Consider the following 25,295-nt stretch of genomic DNA (forward strand, 5'->3'; position numbering starts at 1 on the left):
AACCAACCTAGATTAAGTCTAAATTAACAAACTGGTAAAAGAAAAAAATAACTTTTACCAATTGTGTTCAAGCCACTTTTCATTGAGAAATATTCATTATGAAAAATGGCAAATAATTACCTGAATAGTTTGCAATCTACCAAAGCAAGAGTGGCCAAGCTATATTATTATATCCTTATATTGAAATTCTTGATTTCTGTTGTGCCTATCTTGCTTATTTTTCTTATGAAGTGTTTCAAGTGTTTTAATATTTTATCCATAGCCAATAAGAGTTCAGTAACAAATGAAACTGTCCTCTTCAGCAAATATATCAGCACATTTGTAAAATACAGTTTGTATAATACTTAAATTTTGAGAATTTTTGATATGTTATATATGCCAGTGCGGTTGTACCAAACTGAAAACATTTTTTTTTTTAAAAAGTCATTCTTAAGAAGCAGACACTAAAGAACTTATAATTCTACTTTATTGAACTTAATGTTAAAATATGTATCACAATGTAATTCTAGCTTTACTTTGCTATTTAGGTAGTATTATAAAGCCGTGTTTTCTAAAAAATTAACACAAGCTGACAGAGTTTCATGCACCCTGATAGTATGCTTTTACAGGTTCACCTGGTTATATAATAATGATTCATAAAGTTAATCCTTAAAGATATTCCCTTGCTCTCCCCTAATCTAATCAACGTGTTTCATGCAAAGAGTTAGTTCATTTCAAAACCAAATTCAAATCAATTCATAGCAAAATTTTTAAAAAATTTACATTTGAATCCAAAAAAGCATGCTTACAATACATCAAAGACCACCGACAAAATGAACATTACTTTAGGAAGTATATATACCATATCTTTACATACTAAATCTGCTCTAAGAGGTGGCAGCTGGTTAAATCTGTTTAGAAAAATAATCTCTATTTCAACTTAAAAATGAAAGTATATTTTTTCAAAATCTATAATTACAGACTTGGAAAAAGTAAATTAAAAAATTTAATATTCTTGACCTAAACACCCTGCTAATTCCCAGGTGCTCATAGGACTCTAAGTATTTATTTCATGAAGATGATGTGTTTTCGCCAAGTCTCCTTCAGCCGTGTTTATGAAGCAGACCCACGATCTCAGCAGAGGAGTGTGGAAAGGAAAGTTCCATCCAGGTCACTGTCACACGACACAGACCTCCTGCCCCGTAGAATCTCAAAATGTCAGGATAGTTCGAATGCTAAAATGGAAATTGATCATTTTTAGTGATTTGTGTCCGTACCTTCCAAACAAGAACAGTTTAAGCAATTATACTTCCAATCTGTTATAGGAAACATTGGGTAAATTCCGACGGTGGAAATTCTTCTGGACGTGAGGTCCACACTGATTAATTTTCTTTCTATGGGTCCCTGACAAGGAACCTGAACTGATTCTTGAAGCCTCAGCACAACTGCAGACTGACGGGGAAAGGGATTCTCTGGCTGAAGGGAAAGCATTAATAGGGTTGGGAAGGTGTGAACAAGAAGGTATCCAGAGTGTTTCGACTTCTGGATGCCTAGGAGGTGGCCGGGTAGGTGAGACCTACTCCCTCACTTTATCCCCACAGCCTGGTGCCCAGGCTGCAGCAGAGTGGGCGCTAAGCTCTTAGCTGTGGAATGACTGGAAATATTAACAAATGAATACTAAAGGCTGTCAAAACCAAGTGAAGGTACTGACGTTTAGGGCAACTTGAGCTTTAGCAGTTCAGTGAAGGCCTGACCACTAAGGTAGAACTGCTCCCACACTAGGGTGTGAACATGCCCGGGGGAGAGGTGACTGGACTGAACGAGGTAATGCTCTGAGCAATGAGAGGGAGGCAAAGGGGAGGAGACACCAAGCCTTGTGTGTTCTGGGCTCAGCATCAGTTCACCCATGGTGGGCAAGAGTGGAGGAGTCAAACGTGACACTCTGGCTGTAGAAGCAGAATGCATGGCAATATTTGTTGAGAGCAGAGGTGCTGGTGGAGAAATTATTTGGGGCCAACTTAATGCAAGTGGGACACTCAAGAGAAGCCATGCAGGAAATAGATGTAAACGAGGAGCATAGGTTTATGAAGGTCAGTTTATGATATGGGAAGCAAACTAACTTGTTTCTTTAGACAACAATTAGTAACATTTCAAACTGGCCACATTAAGCTGTTTGTTCTGCTTAACTGAGTGAAGTTTTTTCTGACAGTTTAATCCATTATTTTCTTGCTTAAAAAGTGTTTGAATGTATGTTCATACTACAATGACCTGGTAGTCTAGAGATGTAGAGAAAGAGACAACACTGAAAAAGCACTCAGGAGAAAACTTACTGAGAATTTGGATCTCAGGTTAATATACAGCTAGTTCCTTTGCAAATGAAATTCAAGTTTTTGGAACACAGTGGATGTTCCTTAAATATTGACAGACCCAGTGAGTAAAATTTCATTTCTTTTTTTCTTTTCCAAGTAAGAGGAGGGGAGATAGAAAGACAGACTCCCACATGTGCCCCAACTGGGATCACCAGGGAACCCTCGTCTGGGGCCGATGCTCTGCTCATCTAAGGCCATGCTTGCAACTGAGCTATTTTTAGTGCATGAGGCGGAGGCTTCATGAGCCATCCTTACACCACAGCAATGTGCTTGAACCAACTGAGCCATGGCTGCAGGAGAGGAAGAGAGAGAGAAGGGTAGGGGGAGAGGTGGAAAAGCAAATGGTCGTTTCTCCTGTGTGCCCTGACTGGGAATCAAACTGGGACATGCACACACTGGGCTGATGCTCTATCACTGAGCAAACTAAATAAACCAAATAAACCAAATAAAATTTGGCCAGGGCTGAAATTTTATTTCATCATGTAGAAGGCTTTCTAATTGCTGTTTTACATGTCCATAAACAGAATTGGAGTTGACATTTGTGTGAATTCTTTGTATTCTACCTCTAGCCTAGCCCAACCCTCAGAAGCAACAAGGTAGTGACAAAAATCCCCTTGTTTGCCTGGAACCCATCAGCTCTGTCAGAGGAGTTCGGGGCGTGGTGACAGAGCACAGGCCTTGCACTGAGCCTGTGTCCTGGGGCTGCCCCTGCAAGGCCTTCCATGTGGCTTATTTGCCTTCACAACCTTAGTTTGTTCAACTGAAAATTGTTATAATAATACCTGACTTGCAACTCTCCAAAGAAAGCACCTTTAAAAAGCACTTTGAAGAGTGTAAAGCAAGAAAATTCTGTGGCAGTACTTTAACAACCTAACATTTTAAAAATAAAATAAAAATAGCCAAGATGAAATCAATCCAGTGCAGAAAACCAAAGTTGAAAAGATTTTTAAAAATTGGTTAATACAGGACAATGATATACTAAGTCTAAGAAAAAGTAATCAGCTGTATTAATCTTGCTAGGTTAAATATTCGGAAATAAAATATGAAAGCAATGGGTACACTTACAAACATTAAATTTTAGAGTAACCTGTGAAGTGGAGACAAGATAAACATAAAAAACCAAATACCTTTGCCCTGAATAGAGCAGTTCAAACCCCTCCTGGATTTTGTGAAAAGGTAAAACGTGGGTTATCAACTGATCCAGGTCAAATTTCCCTGCCAGGAAATCAGTCACTATTTTTGGAACATCATCTCTACTTTTCCAACCTGTAAACAAGCACATATTTTCTCTTTAGACTTAGTACATAATATTTATATTTTATTATATTTGTATCTTCTCTCTTCTTCACTTTTATATTTGCCCCACATTGAACTATTCTCTTTTTTTTTTTTTTTTCATTTTTCTGAAGCTGGAAACAGGGAGAGACAGTCAGACAGACTCCCGCATGCGCCCAACCGGGATCCACCCGGCACGCCCACCAGGGGCGACGCTCTGCCCACCAGGGGGCGATGTTCTGCTCATCCTGGGGGTCGCCATGTTGCGACCAGAGCCACTCTAGTGCCTGAGGCAGAGGCCACAGAGCCATACCCAGCGCCCGGGCCATCTTTGCTTCAATGGAGGCTTGGCTGTGGGAGGGGAAGAGAGAGACAGAGAGGAAAGCGTGGCGGAGGGGTGGAGAAGCAAATGGGCGCTTCTCCTGTGTGCCCTGGCCGGGAATCGAACCCGGGTCCTCCGCACGCTAGGCCGACGCTCTAACGCTGAGCCAACCGGCCAGGGCTGAACTATTCTCAATGGCAAAAAAAATAAACTATTTTCTTAAAGGCCAAAACCACCCACAAAAATTTTTTTATGACCCCACATCCCCTAGCTGCTCCATATTTCTGTTCCCTTTACAGAAAACTTATTTACAGAAAAAAAATCATCTCCAATTCACTGTTTCCAGTTCCACAGGCCATTCTCTTGAGCCCACTCAGCCCTCTGAGGAATAGCTCTTGTGAAAGTCACCTGTGACACAGACCACGCTCAATGTGGGGCCAAAGCTTGTTCTCTTTCCACAACATTTCCAATATCCTGTTTCTGTAGTGTAGTGATTATCACGTTTGCCTCACACATTACGAAGAATGCAAAAAAAGGGGGTTGCTTGGTGCAAAGGTGGTTCTTTAGGGCTGCTCATTAAAGGAAATAAGACTTCAACTGACAAACAAATTATAAGAGGTGTAAGTTGAGCCTCCTCACTTTGACTATTTGTGCAATGTAGTCAGACTATAAATTATTCAGGATATTAAAAATAAGATTCAGTTATTCAGTAAATATACATGGGCTACACATGGGCCATAGGTAGGCCTGGTGGGGAGGGGTGCTATTTTATAAATTTCAGAGAAGGCCCATCTAATAAGGTGACATTCAGACAAAAGCATAAAGGAAATGAACTAGACAGGAATCTCGGAAAGAATATCTCAGGGAGAGAGCAGAGTAAATGCAAAGACGTTGAGGTGGAGTGTTGGCAAGCGAGGACAGTGAGCAGACCAGTGTGCCTGGAGCAGGTGAGGACAGAGGGACAGCAGCAGCTGGGGCCAGACAGGGGCCAGATCGCAGGGAAGCTGCCGGCCATTGCATGTTTGGGGATTTTATTCTGAGGGAGTAAAGAAGTCATTAGAAGGTTTTGAATTAGGTGTGACATGATTCCATTTTAACATGTAAATAAGTAAACTGGAAGTACCTGTAAATAAGGAAAAGGTCTGAGGCCTGAGCCCTAGGACACACCACAGATGGAGAGCTGAGGATGTGGAGACTCCAGTAAAGATTTCTGGAAGGCCTGACTGTTGAGATAGGAGGAGAAGAGACAGAACAAGAACAACAAACAACAAAGTAATATCTTGAAGCCAAGTGAACAGAATGAGGAAAAGGGAGCCATCAGATGCATCAAATCCTGCTAATGGTTCATGTAAGACCAGGACTGAGACTTGACCATTGTCTGCATCAGTCATTCTGGTGTGAATCTCATTGTCCCTATAAAATGCAACAATCCCTCTCATTTTGTTTATTTTGGCTTTGGGTCCAGAATTTGTTTTTGCTGATGTTGCTGTGGCTTGAATAAATTCTATTTTTCAAGAATGTTCTTTTATACATTGAGAATAATGGGTTTAATCAGCACTTCCTGTCCCATAAAATCATTCCCAAAGAGAGATTATTGGTGCCTCTCATTCAGGCCTGTGAGGAACTTGAGTTGCAAATGCTAATATTAAAATGTGCCCACCAATGTTAGCCTTAAGTCAGCGTGGGGGGTGGGCAATCCTCTTTGGTATCATTGTGATCACAGTCTGATGTAAGATCACTTCATACTTATCCTTGGAACAAAAACCTTTAAGGGAGATATGATGAGACAATAGACTTCTCTCACTGTCAACCAAGAGTTAAATCCACCACTCCCAGGCCAGAGGCTCCACCTCCTCACCTCCAAATATGCATCCCTTCCACGTGCGTCCAGTGAAGAGCAGCATAGGGTCATAGGTCAGCATCTTGGCTGAGGGAGGAGCACCTACCACCACACTGGTTCCGTAGTTCTCATGGCATGATGCGAGGGCATCGATCTAAGTTTAACATGAAGACGGCTATTTGTTTCTTATGTCTCACAACATCGCATGGCTTCAGAAATGCCCTACATACTCTCTTAGTTCTAGCAGTTAGTTCAAGTGTCCCACTCATGACACTAAGTTAAGCCCACGTGCCATTTGTTTTCTGCATGTGTTTTAAAGTCTCAAAACAATGCTAGTCTTAATTTAACTCTTTCACACATTTTCCCTTTAAGACAGAAAGCAGAAAATATTGTGATCAATGTTTATGACATTTTCAATGTGTCATGGGTCAAAATGCAGAGGAAAATTCTGATATATTCAGAAGAGTAACACCATTTCAGATAAGCCCTGGAAAGTCATATGAACTAAACTAAATTGAATTAACTATACTAAATCAATTAACCTACTTTTTAAGTTTAGTGTGAAAATTCAATAAAATACTAAAATGTGAAATGAAAAAGTCTTCTCTCTCTCTCTCTCTTTTTTTTGTTTTGTTTTGGTGGCATTCTGGGACTAACCCCACATTTTTTGTTCATTTAACCATTTTTTATTAATAGTTTTAAAAATAGTTGCTATATTGTAGCAATAGATATGGGCATTTTTCAGAGATCAATGTGTCATCTGGAAATCAACAAGCCCTAACAATATATCCAATAGTCCACATTGGCTCTGTAAACATACAGCTGAGAATCGTATTTGTTGTTATCGAATAATTCTAAGTGGCCCTAGGAAACGAATGTGATAATACTGGGAACTTAAAGGCTAATTTCTCATAAACTACCAAAAGTGTTAAAGTGAATTAAATCTACTACTCCATTATGTGCAAGGTTGGCTTTGTCTCATATTTCCAAGTCTCCTCACCCTACCCCAGCCTGGGGCCCTTATCCAGAAGCTCTGCCCCTGTTTCTACATGGAGGTCTGGCGCTGCCGGCTGCCACCATGGAGCCGTGTTTGAGAAAGTTGAAGGCTCCTAATCTAAGGAAAGTCAGACAGGCGAAAACAAAGCTCAGGTGTAAAGAGTGAGAAGTTGGATGCATCATGGATGTGGGGGAAGAGCCTGCCAAACCTGGAATAGTCCCTTCTCCCCTGGATCTCTTTATTTCCCCTTGGGAAGTTACAGTGTACTGTTTGGCTTGCTACAGTATAACAGGAGGGATCACCTTTGTCAATAAATCCACATATGCAAACAGGGACAAGAACACAAAAATTTGTTTCGATGGTTGACTACCTTGGACTCTGGTCACATAAGGGTGGTGTGATGGGATACTTAACTTTGGTCATGCAGATCTGTCATAAACTTTTGACTTTTTAAACAAAATTGCTTCGTGGTTAATAGTTTCTGCCTAACAGGTATTTCCGTAGTTGGTTGTTAATAAGGCTATGGAAAATGAGTTTTACTTTGTGCAATCAAATTACTTGGGTATTATGTGGCTCCCCTAATCTTGGCTCTTACCATTGTATCAAGACGCCCAATAACTTCAAAACTGTAGCCCACAGTGTTGCCTGTCATTTCTGACAGCACCTCATTGATGGGCTTAGTGAAGTCCTTGGGATTGACACAGTCAGTGGCTCCTACAGCCATGGCCTTCTTGAATTTGTCTTTGTTGAGGTCAATTCCAATGATCCTGGAAGCACCAGCCGACTTACATCCCATGATGACGGAAAGGCCAACTCCTCCCAGGCCAAAGACAGCACAAGTGGAATTTGGGATGACCTGTGAAGAGAAAAGTTTCTCAAAATGCTAGAGGAAGGATTAAGAAATTAAACCTGGGAGGTATTTACAATATTAGAAACATACAATTCAGAGGATGTTAGGAATGGATGACTTACTCTGTTGATAATGCCACAAAAAGGACTTGGAAGAGAGGATCTGGGAACAAAAAAGGAACAAAAGCACTATTGCCAGATAAATGAAAATCCTTTAAAAAAGGATTTCATTTTATTATTTTTTTTATAAAAAGCCCTTTGTAAAAGGGCCTTGTTATGGGAGCTTTTGCAGTCTTCTAACCTCATCTAACCTCACAGCAGGATTAAATTATCTCAAGCACAAAGCTGTGCTAAATCTGTTTGAGATTTTGATCTGACTAGCATTATCTGAATACTTATAGCTCTGAGTCATTTTAAAATAAATTGGTTTTTCATCAGAGTCAAACTTCCATGTTTCATTCAGATGATTCACATGTAGCTCCAGGAAGGTAATGCAGTTAAATAATTTTTGATAGTTTTGCTCTGTACTATGCTATATTACAGGAGGTTCTAGCTAAGAATAATTTTCTGCTAGAAGAGACCCAGTAATCTGGTAACAGGAGACTTGAACTCAGGGACACCCACAGAATAGGAACAGCATTTATTGTGGTTGTTTGTCTCTTCTTCCTCCCTTTTTTCTTCTTTTTTTTTCATCTTCTTTCTTCCTTCTTTCCTTTTTTCCTTCTTTCCTTTCTTCCTTTTTTCCTTCTTTCCTTCCTTCCTTCCTTCCTTCCTTCCTTCCTTCCTTCCTTCCTTCCTTCCTTCCTTCCTTCCTTCCTTCCTTCCTTCCTCCCTTCCTTTCTTCCTTCCTTCCCTCTTTCTCTCTTCCTCGCCATCTTCCTCTCCCTCTCTTCTTTCCTTATTTTTGTTTTTAGACCTCCTGGTTCATTAGCTTTATCCTCTCTAGCAGAAATTACCTGAAAAGGTAGCTTGTGTGTGTATATGTATGCGTGCATTTTTAAATGTTTGCATATATAAGCAGAGATTTAAAGAGAATGCAGGAGTGTTGTACCTACTCTCCATGAGTTGTAATTTCAGCTATCCTAATCCCTCAATTTCACACCTGAATTTGGAGCTTTAAAATCAGTGCAGTCATTCATTCATCCATTCAACAAACTTTATCAACAGATTCCTTGATGGTTAACATTTTATACTTTTCCATCAGAAACTAAACCAAGTATTCTCTTTTATTACAGTTTATCTGCTAGCTTAATTGTCTAGATTTGAAATAGAATTTTTTTGTTGATTATTGAATTTCAGATTCTAGTTTTGGATATAAGAATCTTATGATTCTAGTTTTGTATGCTAGGAACTCATTCAGCCTTCCTTATTAAATCTCAAGTAAGCCTTAGGCCAGGGGTCCCCAAACTGCAGCCCGCTGAGGCCATTTATCCGGCCCCCGCCGCACTTCCTGAAGGGGCACCTCTTTCATTGGTGGTCAGTGAGAGGAGCATAGTTCCCATTGAAATACTGGTCAGTTTGTTGATTTAAATTTACTTGTTCTTTATTTTAAATATTGTATTTGTTCCCTTTTTGTTTTTTTACTTTAAAATAAGATATGTGCAGTGTGCATAGGAATTTGTTCATAGATTTTTTTATAGTCCAGCCCTCCAATTGTCTGAGGGACAGTGAACTGGCCCCCTGTGTAAAATGTTTGGGGACCCCTGCCTTAGGCTCTGGTAGCCCTGAAGCATGATCTTTCTGATCATTAAGGAACTATAGCACTAAACACTTCTCCCTAGGTCCTTGTTTCTTGACCTTCCTTGTCACCCTGACTCTGAGCCTTTAAGTGGATTATGGCTCCAATCTCTGGTAACTTTATATTGTCCCTTATACCCCCCCACCAAAAAAAAAAGCCACCAATAACAAACCAACAATTTCTCTTACTTTTCCAACTTTTCTGTTCTAAGAAATGTGAACTGGAGAGTAATAATATCTAGAGCAAATTATCTACATTATCATTGTGGAAGAAAACCGTAAGTCTAAAGCAAAAGTGTTGAATACACATCATTTAAACATATTTTAGTAATTTAAAATATCATAAGGTTCTATTTTTTGCTATTGTTTTTCTTCACTGTGCTGCTCCCCTCAGTGTTTTTTAATAAAAATCTGTGTCTCACCATTCAGAGGTCTTCAGGACTGGCCCTCGATTAGCTCCTAGAAGACAACTTTTGAATCTTTGGAATATCTTGCCTAATATGAGTGTCTTTGTACCTGAGACCTTGTGCTATACCAGATAGTTTATGCTAACACTGTGATTTATGATGAATGTCTGTTTTTGAATGCCTGAGATTTTGAGCCATCAGCTTGTCCTCTGGTGGTGCTGAGGTCTGAGTAGCCAAGGTCAGTCATGTGAAAGTTGCATGCCTATGTTCCCTAGTAGAAACCCTGACACTTGAATGGACTTCCTGGTTGACACATGGGAGAATTAAGTTCTGTCCATGGACACCACTGGAAGAAGACAACTGCAAGCTTGTATTTAGTCTTTACTAGACTTGCCCTTTTATGCCATTTTCTTTGCTGGTTTCAACCTGTATCCTTTCACTGTAATAACATGAAACCATTAGTATAATAGCTTTTCTGAGTTATGTGAATCATTGAACTAAAGGGGGGGTTTAGAGGAACACCCTTTATTTAGATGTATTTTAAGTTTGACCTATTTTCAAAGAGGCAAAAGCAAGAATGTATGTTCCTTCAAGTAATTTGCCTTAAGAAATAGTTTCTAGGAAAAAAAATACACCTAAAAATAAAGAATGTCTTGGTTAATAGTAGATTACCCAAGTAATAATGCATTACTAATATATCAAGTACTATAAAAAAAAAGTGCTTTACTAATGAAAAACTATATCCACTGTCTCTTCTTTCACCTCTATCTTGGTAAGAAATTCTTGAGAAATTTCTTTAGAAAAATTCTTAAGAAAAACCTCAAGCAGACCCTTGGGAAGAAATGTTCTATCTCCAAGATTTTTCCAAAGAAATCTAGAAGCAAGAAGTAATGCAAATACATCACTGATATACATGCATACCAATGTTATACATTCATAAACCTCATATCTGTCTTGAACCTGTGTCTCGGATAATTTTACCACCCTGGAGTTTGTCATCTAATAAGTAAAACTAAAGATCGGAGACTTTTATATTTGGAGCACACACTATTAATAAAGTAGTTATTCCCTTTACTAATGGGAGATGTTTCTGGTTAGATGGTGTAGACAGAAAAACAAGAAGTTTTCCGAGCAAGCAGGTGACTTTAAACTGAAAGTGATGTTAAGCGACCAACCACATGAGGACTGGGGAGGTGAGTGTTCCAGACAATCAGAATAGCTTGTGTTAATGGCTTCAAGCAGAACCAGCTCAGCAGGCTTGAGGACGCTAAAAGAGGCAAGTGTGGCTGGATCACAGTGGGTGAGATGAGATTGTTCCAAGGAAGAAAACCACTGAAGGATTTTTGAGCAAAACTAATGTGGTCCAGTTTATGTTTTATGACATTACTCTGGCTTATTAATAGAGAATTATTAGAGATGGTCAAGAAGAGTAATAAGGACTACAGAAGGAAAGCCATTGCATCTGTCCAGTCAAGATATAATGATGATAGTACATTGAAGAAAATGGAGACATTTAAAATTTACCTCACACATAAAGTTAACAGTACTTTCCTGTTGGATTTCATCAAAGGTGGTGACGAGGGGAGGTAAAGTTTGAAGAAAATTGGAATGGGCAAAATATGTTGGAGGGTAAGAAAATTAAGAATTCAGTTTTATACATATTTCATTTGAAATACCTGTGAGGCATCCAAATGAAGGTGTTAGGAGTTGAATAAAAGAATTTGGAGAGAGTTTGAGTTATAAATTTGGAATCAACTAGCATTAATATATATAATTTTTTTTAAGACTGGAGTTTGATGAGACCACACATGGTATGGGAGTTGCTTGGATTGCTGGTGTGAAATGGTTGTCCTATTATAAATTATATATTATTCTACTTACTTTTTGGACTCATTAAGAGTAATCGAGTCCAAATAAGAATTCTTTAAAAAAACTCAATCATACCCAAAAAGGCAATAAACTATAATTTTATTTTGCTGAGTTCTAAAAAAATCTCATTCATGTTTTTATATTATATACCAATTATTATGGATTGAATTGTTTTTTCCAAATTCATATGTTGAACTCTTAACACTAGTTCCTTAGAATATGATTTTATTTGGAGATGGGGTCTTTGTAGAGGTAACTAAGTTAAAATAAGCTAATTAGGGTGGGCCCCTAATCCAATATAACTGGTATTCTTCTAAAAATAGGGAAATTTGGGCACAAAGACTGACATAGGAGGAAGACAGTATGAACAGACATAGTGAGAAGACCATCAGGGAGAGCTGCCTGAGTCAGACCCTTCCTTCCCAGCCCTCGGAGAAACCAATCCTGCCCGCACCTTGATTCTAGTCTCCAGAATGTGAGACAATGCATTTCTGTTTAAGCCACTCAGTCTGTGGTACTTTCCTCAGAGAGTCCCAGCAAACTAATACACCAGGATTGATACCTATTTTGTGAAAGAAAAAAGATGAGTTTCAGAATCTAAATTTTAAAATTAGAAATAAACCTGAAGGAAATGTAGAGGAAACAAGACTAAATCTAGAAATTTTATTTTTACTTATTCGAAGTAAAATGCCAAATCTGAACTTTCCATTTTTCTCCAGTTGATTTGGCATTGTGTAGAAACAGCCTGCATATGAAATATAGTTTTAAAACTCTTTAGGATTTGAAGAAAATAATTAAAAAATAAAAAAGAGAGAAACTAGGCCGTTAAGCTTCTTACCTTGCCAGTTTTAATAGCTGCCCCATATCCCGTGGAAAACCCACATCCAATTAAACAGACTTTCTCAAGAGGAGCTGCGTCATCAATCTTAGCAACAGAAAATTCATCCACCACTGTGTATTCAGTAAACGTACTGGTGTTAGCGAAGTGGTAGACTGGTTTGCCCTTGCATGAAAATCTGGTAGTGCCATCATCCAGTACTCCACGACCAGTAATGCTACGTGATACATCAAATACATGTCAGTTAATTCAATTTAAAAATTAGCAAAGGAACAATTTAAATGATATTAGAGTAAAAATGACTGAAACCTACTCGCTCTTAATGCAAAGGTTTCCATTTGGGTTTCGGCAAACATCACATTCTCTACACTGAGGCAGAAAAAGGGGGATGACTTTGTCACCTAGAAGGAGAAGATCATGATATAAGATGTTGGTCACTAACATTAAAATATACATTAAAAATTACATGGGCTCCATTCAAATTAGTTTATATGTGAATTGAGCTCAGGCCACATGCAAGAATTTCTTTAAAATATCCTGAAGTTTATAAGCATGATAAGGTTTGCTTGCTAAAGGTCAAGACTGTCAAATAAAACTTCACTCTGTATCATCCATTCTCCTTGTTTCCTTTTACTCTAAATTGTGTTAAGGATGCCTCTAATAATACCTAGTGAGCCATTTCCTCTGATAGGATAATCAGACCCTGCTTATCTCAAACTTGTGATTGACAGCTGCACACCTGGTTTCACTGTAGTGACTCCTGCTCCAATGCTCTCCACAACCCCAGCTGCTTCGTGTCCCACAATCACTGGGAACTTAGCCAACATTGTTCCTTTAATCACATGGTCATCTGTGCGACAGATTCCTGTAGCCAAAATCTGTGGTCAAAGACAAGAATATTGCACCAACCAGCACACTGGTTACATCACAGTTGGGAGGATATGTAACTTGCTCCTGAGGAGATTATAATTGTCAGTATGATTGTCTAATGTAACAGTGTTGACTTGTAAAAGATTCTGAGCCTAATACCACCCATTAGACATGATCTCTCTCATCAAGAAATTCATAATATTGCTGCCTTGGGCCCTACTTTGAATTGCGGTGACTGCCTATAGTAAATTGGTGCTCTTGTGAGGGATATAGATGTTACCATGTACTCAGTACAAAAGTAGATTTTTATAGCAAGTCCCTCCTAGGACTCTCTTAATGAAAGGTAATGGGAATGTTGTGCAAGAAGGTAAGTGAGAAGCAAAATCTCACTGTTGCTACAGTGCACAGGTAACAGGAGAAGGTTGAAGAAAGACTGGCAGGAACTCCTGGTGTCCTGGTACGCTACAACCTGGTGTTCAAACCAATGTTTAGGCTGTGTCCAAAGGAACGGGGAGACACTCCAGGAAGTTGTCATTTCTCCAGGCACAGATGAGTGTCTCATTCTTTGTGAAAAATATAATCTCAACACTATCTGACTTCCATAAGATTTTAAAACAAATAATTAGTCATGATTACTAACCATATATTTTTTTTCCTTTACAGAGACAGAGAGAGAGAGAGAGTCAGAGAGAGGGATAGACAGGAACAGACAGGGACAGACGGATAGGAATGGAGAGATGAGAAGCATCAATCATTAGTTTTTTGTTGCGCGTTGCAACACCTTAGTTGTTCGTTGATTGCTTTCTCATGTGTGCCTTGACTGCGGGCCTTCAGCCGACCGAGTAACCCCTCGCTTGAGCCAGCGACCTTGGGTCCAAGCTGGTGAGCTTTTGCTCAAACCAGATGAGCCCATGCTCAAGCTGGCAGGCAACCTTGGGGTCTCGAACCTGGGTTCTCTGCATCCCAGTCCAATGCTCTATCCACTGTGCCACTGCCTGGTCAGGCAATTACTAACCATTTTTAAAATCAGAATCATGTCAATAAAAATTCAACAAATAAAAGTTTTAATAGAACAGATTAGTAGCATTGTTTTTAATGAGTAATTGCCATTAATATAATATCCAGTATGACAAAATTCTAAACAATAAGTAAAAACCAGTGAGAGAATTAGTATATAAAATTTGAGAAACATCTTATTTATGAATCCAACCTCAAACAATGATATACTCTATATACGTATGAGAGCATTTTAGGCTTATGTACTCTAGGACTCATTACCTTAATACGAACTTCTTTAGCCTTTGGTGGGGCAACTTCTATTTCCTCAATGGAAAGGGGTGTCTTTGGCTCCCATAACACAGCTGCTTTGCATTTAATAACCTAAGAAATTGGTGAGAGTTATAATGGGTTGTAATTATGTCTTCACAAATACAGATTCCTCGAATAACAAAAGATTTTATATAACATTCTAATTTCCCTAGGATGATTTTCATTGGAAACTAGAATGGTAATCATTAGAGATTATCTTGTGTGCACCCATGTTTGATATATGAGAAATACAGCCCAAATGATTGATCTATGGTCACGTGGCACACGAGAAGCAGGGCTGGACTAGATCTGAGCTACAGCCCTTCTAGCCCTTTGTTGTTGTTTTTTTGCTTGTGGTTACATAATATTTCACTAAACTAGGTTCTTGTACTACAATTTCAAATAAACAAAACTGTCATCTTTGTATCACGTATCCAAAAGGCAAATATATAAAACAGAATATGCTTCTGATTTTTCTGCAAGAATTTAAGCCAATATTTATGTGCTGAATAATCATGTTTCAATTGGGAAGAAATTAGAAAATCAGCATGGTTAGAGATGAAGGGAACCACAAACATCATGAAGTATGTAGACTGAGTTTCTAGATAACTCAATCTGTCACCTTGCCTTTCTGTATCCCCTTTTTACACCTAGCCCAGTATTGCATTTCATGGAGTCTTAAGTGCTTAAAGCAAAATAACAATGTAAACATTTTTGATACATACAATGCTTAATCAAATTTATAAGGAAAGCATAAAGACATCCATCCCCTTCAACTATTCTTGCCTCCCACATATTATACTCATATCCAGAGATACATGCAAAGGACATAAAGAGGAAAATAAAAGTTAATAAATATATCATGCAGTATTTGTTCTTGGGTACAAAAATATATTCTTGTGAATATAAATAATAAATTCTAATTTAACCCAACAACTTTTTATTTAATGAGAATATACAGTATTGTAGAAGGGATGGCAAAATGGGCAATTCATTTATGGCAACACTGTTGGAAAATAATTTGTAGTACGTATCAGGATACCTAAGAATTTTCTTGTAGATGATCACATTTTATTTTTTGGCAACTTATATTGAGCTATTTTTGACATATAAAAATTGAATATATTTAAAAACTGTATTTGATGTTATATGTATCACCACAATCAAGCTAAATAACTTATCTGTTACTTCTACATAGTTACTAGGGTTGTTTGTGTGTGTGTGTGTGTGTGTGTGTGCGCGCACGCGCGCGCGCGCGCGCGCACGCGCACTGAGAAGATAGAAGATTTTTCTTTTAGAAAACACCAAATATTTAATGGATATTGTTAACTCTCCTCACCATGCTGTACATTACACCTCCAGAATTCAGTAATCTTGCATAACTAAAACTTTGTACCCTACTTAGAGTATCTTGACACACACAGATCGTGGACTGATGGATGATAGAGGGGAGTGGTCACTGTGCTGAGTACACCTGAAACCAACACGGAATACCGTTGAAGGTAAACTGTACTTAAAAAAAAAACAAAGAAAAAAATTAGAATTTCTACTATATTAAAACAATGACAATGGTCACCTCATTTCATTGATAAAGAGTGCTTTACTATTTAATTGTTCTATAAAATACAGTTTTTGGAGTTTATCAGTATCAGTTTCATACATGAATTAAAGAACTAGTTTAAGTTAAAAAAGTATCTTGACCTTTCACTCTATAATCAAGAATGTTAAGCTAGAAAAATCTTAAATGTATTAGATGTTATTATAGCACTACTTATAAAGGGAAATATATAACTAATATGTACAAATAAATATGTAAACAATAATAGAAAAATGATTAAATTATGATAAATCTAGAAATTAGAGTTAGAAATTTAAAATATGTTTACACCATTAACTAGGAAATACAGGATAAAATATTTATAAATAGTGTAGTACAATTACATAAAATATGGGTAAAAAATGTAAGGAGAGAATTATAAACAAAAATGATATCAGTGGTAGTCTTTGGATGTAAGACTGTGGTTGATTTTTTTCCCTCATATTTTTCGATTCTTCTAATTTTCTAGGATGATTATTGTTATGGGCTGGAACGAGTTACCCAATGTTCATATGTTGAAATCTTGACCCTCAATACCTCAGAATGTCTTCGTATTTGGAAATAAAGTCTTTTATATGATAGTTAAGTTAAAGTGAGGTTATTAATCTGGGTCTTAATCCAGTATGACCAGTGGCTGTGTAAGGACATAGACATGTGCAGAGTGGCCATGTGAGAACAGAAAGAAGGTGGTCATTTACAAGACAAGGAGAGAGGTCTCAGAAGAAACAAACATTGCTGACACCTTGATCTCAGACTTCTAGCCTGGAAAACTGTGAGAAAATGAATTCCTGCTGTTCAAGCCACTCAGTTTGTAGTACTTTACTATGGCAGCCCTAGCAAACTAAACATTTGCTATAAAGAGGAAAAGAAAATCTCCAATGTAAAGGGAGTCACTGCTTTCATGAGCTACCCTGAAACACCAGAGCAACTTGGTATATATGTAATCCTTATGCAAACCACACTATTGCATAAGAATCTTTATATCAAAATGATACAGCTTTTATGCTATAGCTTAAATTATACACTGTACTATTACTCATAATCAGAAAGTGCCACCTTGAGTCTACTGAGTCCTCCAGCATTAGATATGTTCTAACAAAAGATAACTATCTATGTTATAGAGGTGGCTTAACTGGAACTTGAGCATCTGTTGGTTGGATGGAGTTACAAATTTTTTAAATACCTTCCAACAATAAAATTCATTAACTTTTGTGAGTAGAGTTGTTCTATACTGCAAAATTAATTCCCCAATTAGTCTAGTTTTGCTGGGTTCCTGACCCAAACTAGAAAGCTTTCATTCTACTTCTATTCAATTCCGGGAACAATGATTTCTAATTCTAATGCATGGGTCCCCAAATTTTTACACAGGGGGCCAGTTCACTGTCCCTCAGACCGTTGGAGGGCCGCCACATACAGTGCTCCTCTCACTGACCACCAATGAAAGAGGTGCCCCTTCCGGAAGTGCGGAAGTGCGGCAGGGGCGGATAAATGGCCTCAGGAGGCCGCATGCGCCCGCTGGGCTGTAGTTTGGGGACGCCTGTAGGGCTTCCTCACTTGTCACTTTATATGACTTCAAAGTCATCTTTATTTCTGCGAACCTTAATGCAGGCTAATGGCAAAGTTGTTTAAATAAAAACAGACAAGTAAAACAAACAAAAGCACCTAACACCACAGTCATCTACCATTTAAAGAAAGGAACTATACTGACCAACTTGCAAATGAAAAAAATGCCCAAGTTGTTTGGAAAGTTATTGTCAATTGTTTTTTAAAGAATAACCATACTGCATTACAATGTATTCTTGTTTTTAAAGACTTTTTAGAACTTATATTTTGATGAAAACCACATTCTAAAAAGCATGTTCCTTTGTTGTCTTCTTTGCGTTCTGGAATTAGCATTTTTCCATAATTAAGAGCAGGAGAATCTTTTTCCCACAGCTGGGAGTGAGCCCTGGTCTCCCACTGAACCAGAGCTGAATATAGCACATGTAAATGTGACTGTTGAAAGTCTCTTTATAGAAACATTTTGCTTCCCAGAGCAATTGCCTAACTATCCTGAAGTTAAATGATCAATAGTCACTCTAAACCACATCTCTCCATTTGCCATCAATGTCTTACAAAACAACCTTCCATATACTGTTTTATCTCATTTTTGTTGGCACACTGATACTTCCTCCCCCTGTGTCTTCCCTCCAGGCATTTCATTCTTTAAGAAATATCTCAAATACTTATTAACTTTTAAGTATTCAGAGTTCTAAAAGTCAACCCCAAATTATTAGATCATGATCGTGAGGATACATAAATCTTCTGCTTACTTTTCCAGCTGTGCCCATCTTGTCCTCTTCCTGGTTCCGTATTTCAGTAAAACAGAAACTTTTTCTCACTGATGCTTGGCTTACTCTGCTGTAAATAACAGCATCCTGTGCCCTCAGATAAATAGGCTAGCTCAAAAGGTCCGCCTTTAGCAATATGAGTCACAGCCTCTGAGACTTTCCAGTGAGTGGTCCATGAGCTCCACCCATTGCAGAGCAATTCATGAAAATAAATAGAGCAACTTATGATCAAACCAGCGGTAGAAATCTAACAAAGACAGAATAATCAAACCTATTGAAAAGGGCTGAGAGCATTTTAATCTACCTATATTTGGGGATATAGAAACAGGTCATTCTGGAATTAGCAGGTCAGGTTAGTTGAGCTCAACACAATTCATTCAAAATGTATTGTGTGCCCGGGTATAGCTGCTTTGCTGGGCACGGCTGATTGTAGGCATGTGCGTATGTGTCTGTATTCGTGCTATGCTTCACTCTGAAAACATCCGATGTAGTTTGTGGAAAATATGTAGTTAATCATAAATGGCAATCGGACAAAAGAAATGTAATTAAATTAGAGTTAGAAGGTACAGGTTGGGAAAGGGGAGTCGGGTTTCAGAGAACCAAAGAAAGTTCCTCGCTTTGGTTTCTTCAGACCAAAGAAAGCAAACTTTTATCTCAGCAATGAAACATTTACTTATGAACAAAGGCAGAGATACCACATGCATGGAGACAGTGCAAATACAAAAATACTCATTTGGTAAACTTCCCCTTAAGGCCTTGGGCACAACCTTGAAGCATATTAATTTAAGAAATGAAATTTTACCAAAAATAATATTATCGACTGAGATTTAGTATCTGTATAATCTTTATGGTCCTAACTCCTTCTCAAGGAGGACTGATTGGATGATGAAATGTCAAAAGCTGCAACTTGGAAGGTAAGTCACTATGAAAAAAAAAGTTAAATGCTATAGAGATGGTCACCTGAAACCTATGTACTCTTATTGATCAATGTCACCCTGTTAAATTTAATTTCTTAATTTAAAAAATTGGAAGAAAACAAACAAAAAACTTGAGCTGAAAAAGTTCACAGTCATGTTGGCTAATATAGCACATTAATCCTAATTTTAGGTTTGGAGAAGTAGCCAGCTGAATCTGTCTTGTAAACCTTTTCAGTGTTTCTATGAAATTCTGGGGCCAAATCTCTCAGAGCCCTGAATCTCTTCAATGACGAATACCTGGTGCCACTCCAAAAGTTTTCCAGAGCTTCCAAAGAAACGTGAGACCCTCACAGTACCCATGCCACTCTAATGTCCTGGGACAGAGTGCTCCAGGAAGGACTGTGAGAAGTGTGCTGCAGGAGAGAGGGCTGTGGCATCAGATCACCTGGTTCAGAGCCTGGAGCCCTGCTGGAGTATGCACGGCCTCAGCTACCACATTTGTAAAATGAGAATAAAACTCAATAAGCTGCGTGGGTGTCCTGAGGATCAGTGGGGAGGATCGCACAGCACCTCCTATATTGCCTGGATCATACCCAGTAGCAGATACAATTATTATTAACTTGGTTCCCATTGGTAACCAAAGGTATGAGTTTTAAATTGCTTAAAATGTAGCCAGTTGGGACAAAATGACCTGGAGTCCAGGCTCAGAAAAACTGTTCTGCAGAAATCAACTGTGCGGTCCCCAGCCTCCAGAATTTTTTGAGAGTTTGGGATTAAGAATCTTCTGTATCTGGAGCTGCTACCAGAAATCCAGGTGACATCGATGGGGCAGAATATGATCCACACGTGTGTTTGCCCAGGACCAAGGGGGTTCCAGGGTGCAGGAAAGTCAGTGCTATACCCAGGAGAGTCCTAGGCAAATGGGGCGTGTCGCCCTGTGCACTGTGCCTCACCTCAAGCCCGTGTGTATGTGTGTGGTCCACAGGGTCATGTCAGCTTTGGAGTGTCAGCTCTCCTCTCTGACAGCCTCTCTCATGGGTGCCAACTAGGACTCTGATCACCCAGGAATGACAGTGGGGAAGAGAATTGTCTCTGGAGTCAGAAGAACTGGTGGAACATCAGATCCAGCCGTGACTGGTAAGTGCGTAGCAACACACTGAATGCTCTGAACTTCACGAGGAGAGGAAATTATACCTCCTTCATGGCTTGCATGAGCCTGTGAGGTCATGTGTGCAAGTGCTTATTAAACTCAAACATGCAGAAAACAAAAATTAGGTCAGTGATATCTTGAAGATTGAGTGAGTAAGAAAGGGCATTTGTGTGCACAGGGAAATGGACTTTAGTTTATTGCTGAATCATTCTTAATTGTAGAAGTAGTTATGCAATTACAATGCTGAACCACAGCATACAACTGTTAGTCACCCAGAAACGCTAACAACTTTTGTTCTGCCCTAGCCAATGCCAAACATTCAGGGTGAGGCTTTATTCTGGCCTTCGTTCCTAAAATGTTCTCTCTCCAACACTGCAAGTCAGGTGGCTGCAGGCTGAAACCCATCCTCTGGGCCCTGAGCTCTGCCAGCCCTGTGGGGCCCTGCTGGAGAGCGGGGCTGGGTGGGTTTGCAGCTCTGCCCTGACAGGCGGGGATTTGCTCATCTTTCTCCAGGCACGCTGTGCCAGCTCTCAGGACTATTGTGTGAGATTGTGCTGGGCCGTTCCGAAAATTTTCTTCTGCACACACACCCTGCCCATGAAAAGAATACAAAGCAGATTTTCATAACAAGGGCTGCACCTCTGCTCCGTGTGAACTCTCCGTTGCGTTCAGCTCACCAGATGAGCCTGCTGGCTGATGAGAGTTTCCATTCGAGGAGATCAGGAATTGTGGGAAAATGGAAATTCAGTTGTTTTGGTCCCCTTATGACCTCCCTTAAAAAAAATAAAAAACATCTCAGAGAAATCTGCTGAGGACAAGAGGAAAATAAGTCAAGGCCCTAAGCTCTGGCCATTCTTCGTGACAGAGAGGAGCCCAGAGGCTGTTCCTTGTGGAGAGGTCAGGCCACACACTGTCACAGAACCTGGAAGGGAGTGTGGCTAAGAACTGAAGGCGGAGGCCCTGGGAAGAAGGCAGAAACGGCTCTGGAAGGCATTGCACATGTCAGTGAAATTCAGTGATTTGTTCTCCTTTGGCATCTACATCCAAAGTTCCGCTCAGGGCTTGTCCCAGCAAAACGTGGAGTAGGAGTCCAGAATGTCAGCTCCAGAAGTGGCCACAGACCACTTCCTCGCACAAGTCTGCTGCGCAATCGAAGGGACCGGGCAGAATCCCTCCGGCAACAGCAGTGTGGGGGCTCAGGCAGGTCTGTGAGGAGTTACCCCCACCCCCATCTCAGCTCTGAGCTGTGCTTTATACCCTGTCTTGTGTTGGCAAGCCTCTGGGGAGAAGAGGCTTTTCTCTGGGCCTGTGTGTGAAAGGAAAGAACGGCCTGTGTTTTCTTTTTTTCCTCCTTATATTCCAAGTGAGAGGAGGGGGAGATAGAGAGACTCCAGCATTCACCCACCTGGGATCCACCTGGCAACCCCCTTCTGGCCCATCTGGTCTGTCTGGTCCAATGCTCTGCCCATGTAGGGCCATGCTTGCAAGCAAACTATTTTTAGTGCTTGAGGCTTAATGGCGTCATCCTCAGGGGAAGGGGCAAGGATGGATACATTAGAACCAATGAGCCATGGCTGCAGGAGGGGAATAGAGAAAGACAAAGAGAGAAGAGGAGGGGGAGGGGAGGAGAAGCAGATGACTGAAACAGGGACATCCACAGCCAGGCGGATGCTCTAACCACTTAGCAAACCGGCCAGGGCCTGCCTGTGTTTTCTAGAGCACAGAAGTAGAAACATGAGTGAAACTCTTAAGACTATTTGACCTCAGTACCAGGAAGAATTTCTCAACATTAAATAGTTTAATGTACAAAGTTTATGAGTTGCTTATCATTAAAAGGACAGAACCACCTGCACGTAACAGTACAGAGCAAATGCCTGCACTGGTGGGGAGGTTAGACTAGCCTTAGTGTCACCTAAGGGACATAAGAACTAATCATCAGAAATCCAAGGAACAGCACGGACAGCACATACCTGGGCTTCTGCCCTGGAAGGTCACTATAATTCCTTCCTTCCTTCCAATGCACTGTTGTTTCTGCTGCTGGAAATGGGAAGCCAAGCTTGGAGCAATGTATCTCAGCAGGTAAACTGCAGAGTCCTGGGGTCTAAGTCTTCCCAAAAAATCATATAACATTAACCTTGTAACATAGGCATGTTTGCAAGGATGGGTGACAAAGAGAAAGAGAAGAGAGGAAACACACAAACATAAATTGAATAAAAACCACGACATTCTTGAACTTCTCAAGTGTTTTTTCCATCTCACTGAGTCAGTGAAAGCTTCGTGGCTGTCCTGGCATTCCAGGCGCAATGGGAACGCTGCTGTCATAGTGAATCAGCTGTTTCTGTGTTTGCTGCTCCGCCCTGCCGCTCCTTGGGTTTTACACTATCTTTAGATGGTTAAAGAGTAGATTCATGATAATGCTGGATCCCATTGACATGGGCTTCTGTGATATGATGAAGTTATCCTGGGTCTAGAAATGTCTCCGCTTTGCAAGTTCAAGAACTTGATTTTATTAGTATGCCTAGGTTTGATTAGATTATGAAGGCAGATTCACATGAATCAAACTCATGAGAAAGTGATAAACTAGATACCAATTTTATTAACTAATAATCTATTAATTTATAATGCCTGGCATTATAACTTTGCACAAATTCTTCACAAGGAACATGATGGACAGGTGTAATAGCGAAAATATTTATCAACCTGAAAGGCATAGACACCAATCAATGAGAATTGATCCACAGTCCATTATAATAGATGTCAGTTGGTTTGCTAGTTGAGGTCACATTAGGGAGATGTCAGCTCTGGACATGGGGAGAAGAGTTAATATTTAGGTAACTTTACTACCTGCCAGACACAAATATATGATCAACTTACAATGTTTTATTGTTGTTGTTGAAAACTTACAGTGATCTTTTGTGGAAGGCATTTAAGAAACTAGGTTTCAGAGACTTTAAAGAACTCATCCTTGGTCCCACAGATGGAGAGTCAGTTTTAAACACAGATCCATGTGCACTATGTTGCAAAGGAATGTTCCCCCCAGTAAATCACATAGGAAACATATTTAGATCAGATAGTGGTCAACTAGTGTTGATATAATAAAAGCCAAGTATGCCATGATTTCTTAAAGGAATTATTTGAAGTTCCCAAAGAGTTCTCTTTATGAATGCCAAGATGATCACTAAAAAAAAAAAGAACTAGATATTTGTTTTACTTTGGTGAGACTGAGCTCAAATGTCTAAGTTCTCTGAGCCTCCAGGGTGATTTGGCACATAGCAGAGCTGGCTGTTTGTCAGTGGTTGGCAGGAATGAAGCTGAAATAAAAGTGAGGCATTTTATTCCAGAATGAAGTTTCTCAACTTTGGTTGAACGTTAGCAAGATATGGGAAGCTTTTAAAAAAATACAATATCAATCCAACTGCCATACTTACCTCACCTTCAATTAGAAACAATTTGGGGACACCTTCCCAGTGATTCCAGTGTGCAGCGTGTGTGGAACGACTGTTCTGCCAGTCTAGCAGTGCCATTCAAAGTGTGGCCCATGTCCCGTGTCAATCCTCTGTCAGTTACTGGTCCATGATGAGGTAAGAACCAATACTGAGAGTGTTTAGAAACTTTTATAGCAATTTGACAAATTAGGAATATGTCTGCTGAATCTAATAATAAAAAAATGTCGGCTAGTATTTTATATGTGTTTCAACTTTATTTTATTTTTCTAGTAATTCATTTATATTTTACAAAAGGATCAGTCCATGATGGAGAAGGGAAGGAGAGGAAGACGTCTTCACCACAGACGGTTTGGGAAACGCGGCTCAACACTCGATGTTAAGATCATTTTGCTTCATCCCAAAGACCACACTTTGTAAGAAATGCCACCTGTACCTGCTGCCCTTCTAAGATCGCTACTGGATCTTTTATCACTTGTTTGTTTGTTTCATTATTGGGGTCAAATATAGTATCTTCAAGGGTTGGTTTATCTTTGTCAATTTTTCTCAGAGGACATAGTTGCAGCCCTTTCTCACTTCTATAACGTACCTGAGAAAAACAAAAACACATGTGAGTGTAAAACACAAATTGCCTCTAAGGGATAACAGTAAAATGAAGAGCTCGGTTGCACATCGAGATGTAGAAGTGGGTACTTGTCTTATAATAAATACAAGGCCCCTCAGTCAAGCGCACTTTGGGAGGAAGGAACTCTGGGTATTGTTGAAGACCTGAAGGCCGGCAGAACTGTGGCCTTGCTTTTCTCTTCTGGTCTAGAAATAAAATTATGTGACAGGATGGACCTGTTTGGCAATGATCGTAGAGGACAAGGCCTGGGGTTGCAGAGTGTGGGAAAGCCAGTGGCTAACCTGAAGTCTGAGTTGCAGTCCTGTGGATGACTAAACAGAGAACAAATCTGTGTCTTATCCTGGATTCCATAAAAACAAACAACTTCTAATTTAAACAGAAGGTTTGATTATGCCTCAAATATAGTGAATTTATTTTCCTAATTAAAAATCAATGGATAGTCCAATAAAGGATTTGTTTTTTGATGTTGTTCATGTCATTTCCTTTCATATTTGAGACCTCATCTTGTATATGTAATTTGGACATTCAAATGTTGTGAAACATTTCAGTGCTTTAGGAAAAAGTGAAACAAAA

General features: G+C 39.4%; 1 protein-coding gene and 1 long non-coding RNA gene across 2 annotated transcripts; one reads left to right on the plus strand and one right to left on the minus strand.

Annotated features, from left to right (window-relative positions):
• Positions 1 to 448: 448 nt before the first annotated feature.
• On the minus strand, positions 449 to 18,724 carry ADH7 (alcohol dehydrogenase 7 (class IV), mu or sigma polypeptide). Its single transcript, XM_066387556.1, has 9 exons — positions 18,570 to 18,724; positions 14,631 to 14,732; positions 13,222 to 13,360; positions 12,796 to 12,883; positions 12,483 to 12,699; positions 7,378 to 7,638; positions 5,804 to 5,939; positions 3,476 to 3,614; positions 449 to 1,214 (listed from the first exon to the last, which is right to left on the minus strand). Exons 1-9 carry the CDS (start codon positions 18,585 to 18,587, stop codon positions 1,190 to 1,192), a joined length of 1,125 nt encoding a protein of 374 aa, XP_066243653.1. The 5' UTR covers positions 18,588 to 18,724; the 3' UTR covers positions 449 to 1,189.
• Positions 18,725 to 21,063: 2,339 nt separating this feature from the next.
• LOC136405800 (uncharacterized) lies at positions 21,064 to 24,571 on the plus strand. Its single transcript, XR_010751573.1, has 2 exons — positions 21,064 to 21,858; positions 24,395 to 24,571. It is a non-coding gene; the product is annotated as an uncharacterized lncRNA (long non-coding RNA).
• Positions 24,572 to 25,295: the final 724 nt, after the last annotated feature.

Source organism: Saccopteryx leptura, chromosome 5 (genome assembly GCF_036850995.1).
Source record: "Saccopteryx leptura isolate mSacLep1 chromosome 5, mSacLep1_pri_phased_curated, whole genome shotgun sequence".
NCBI classification, from domain to species: Eukaryota; Metazoa; Chordata; class Mammalia; order Chiroptera; family Emballonuridae; genus Saccopteryx; species Saccopteryx leptura.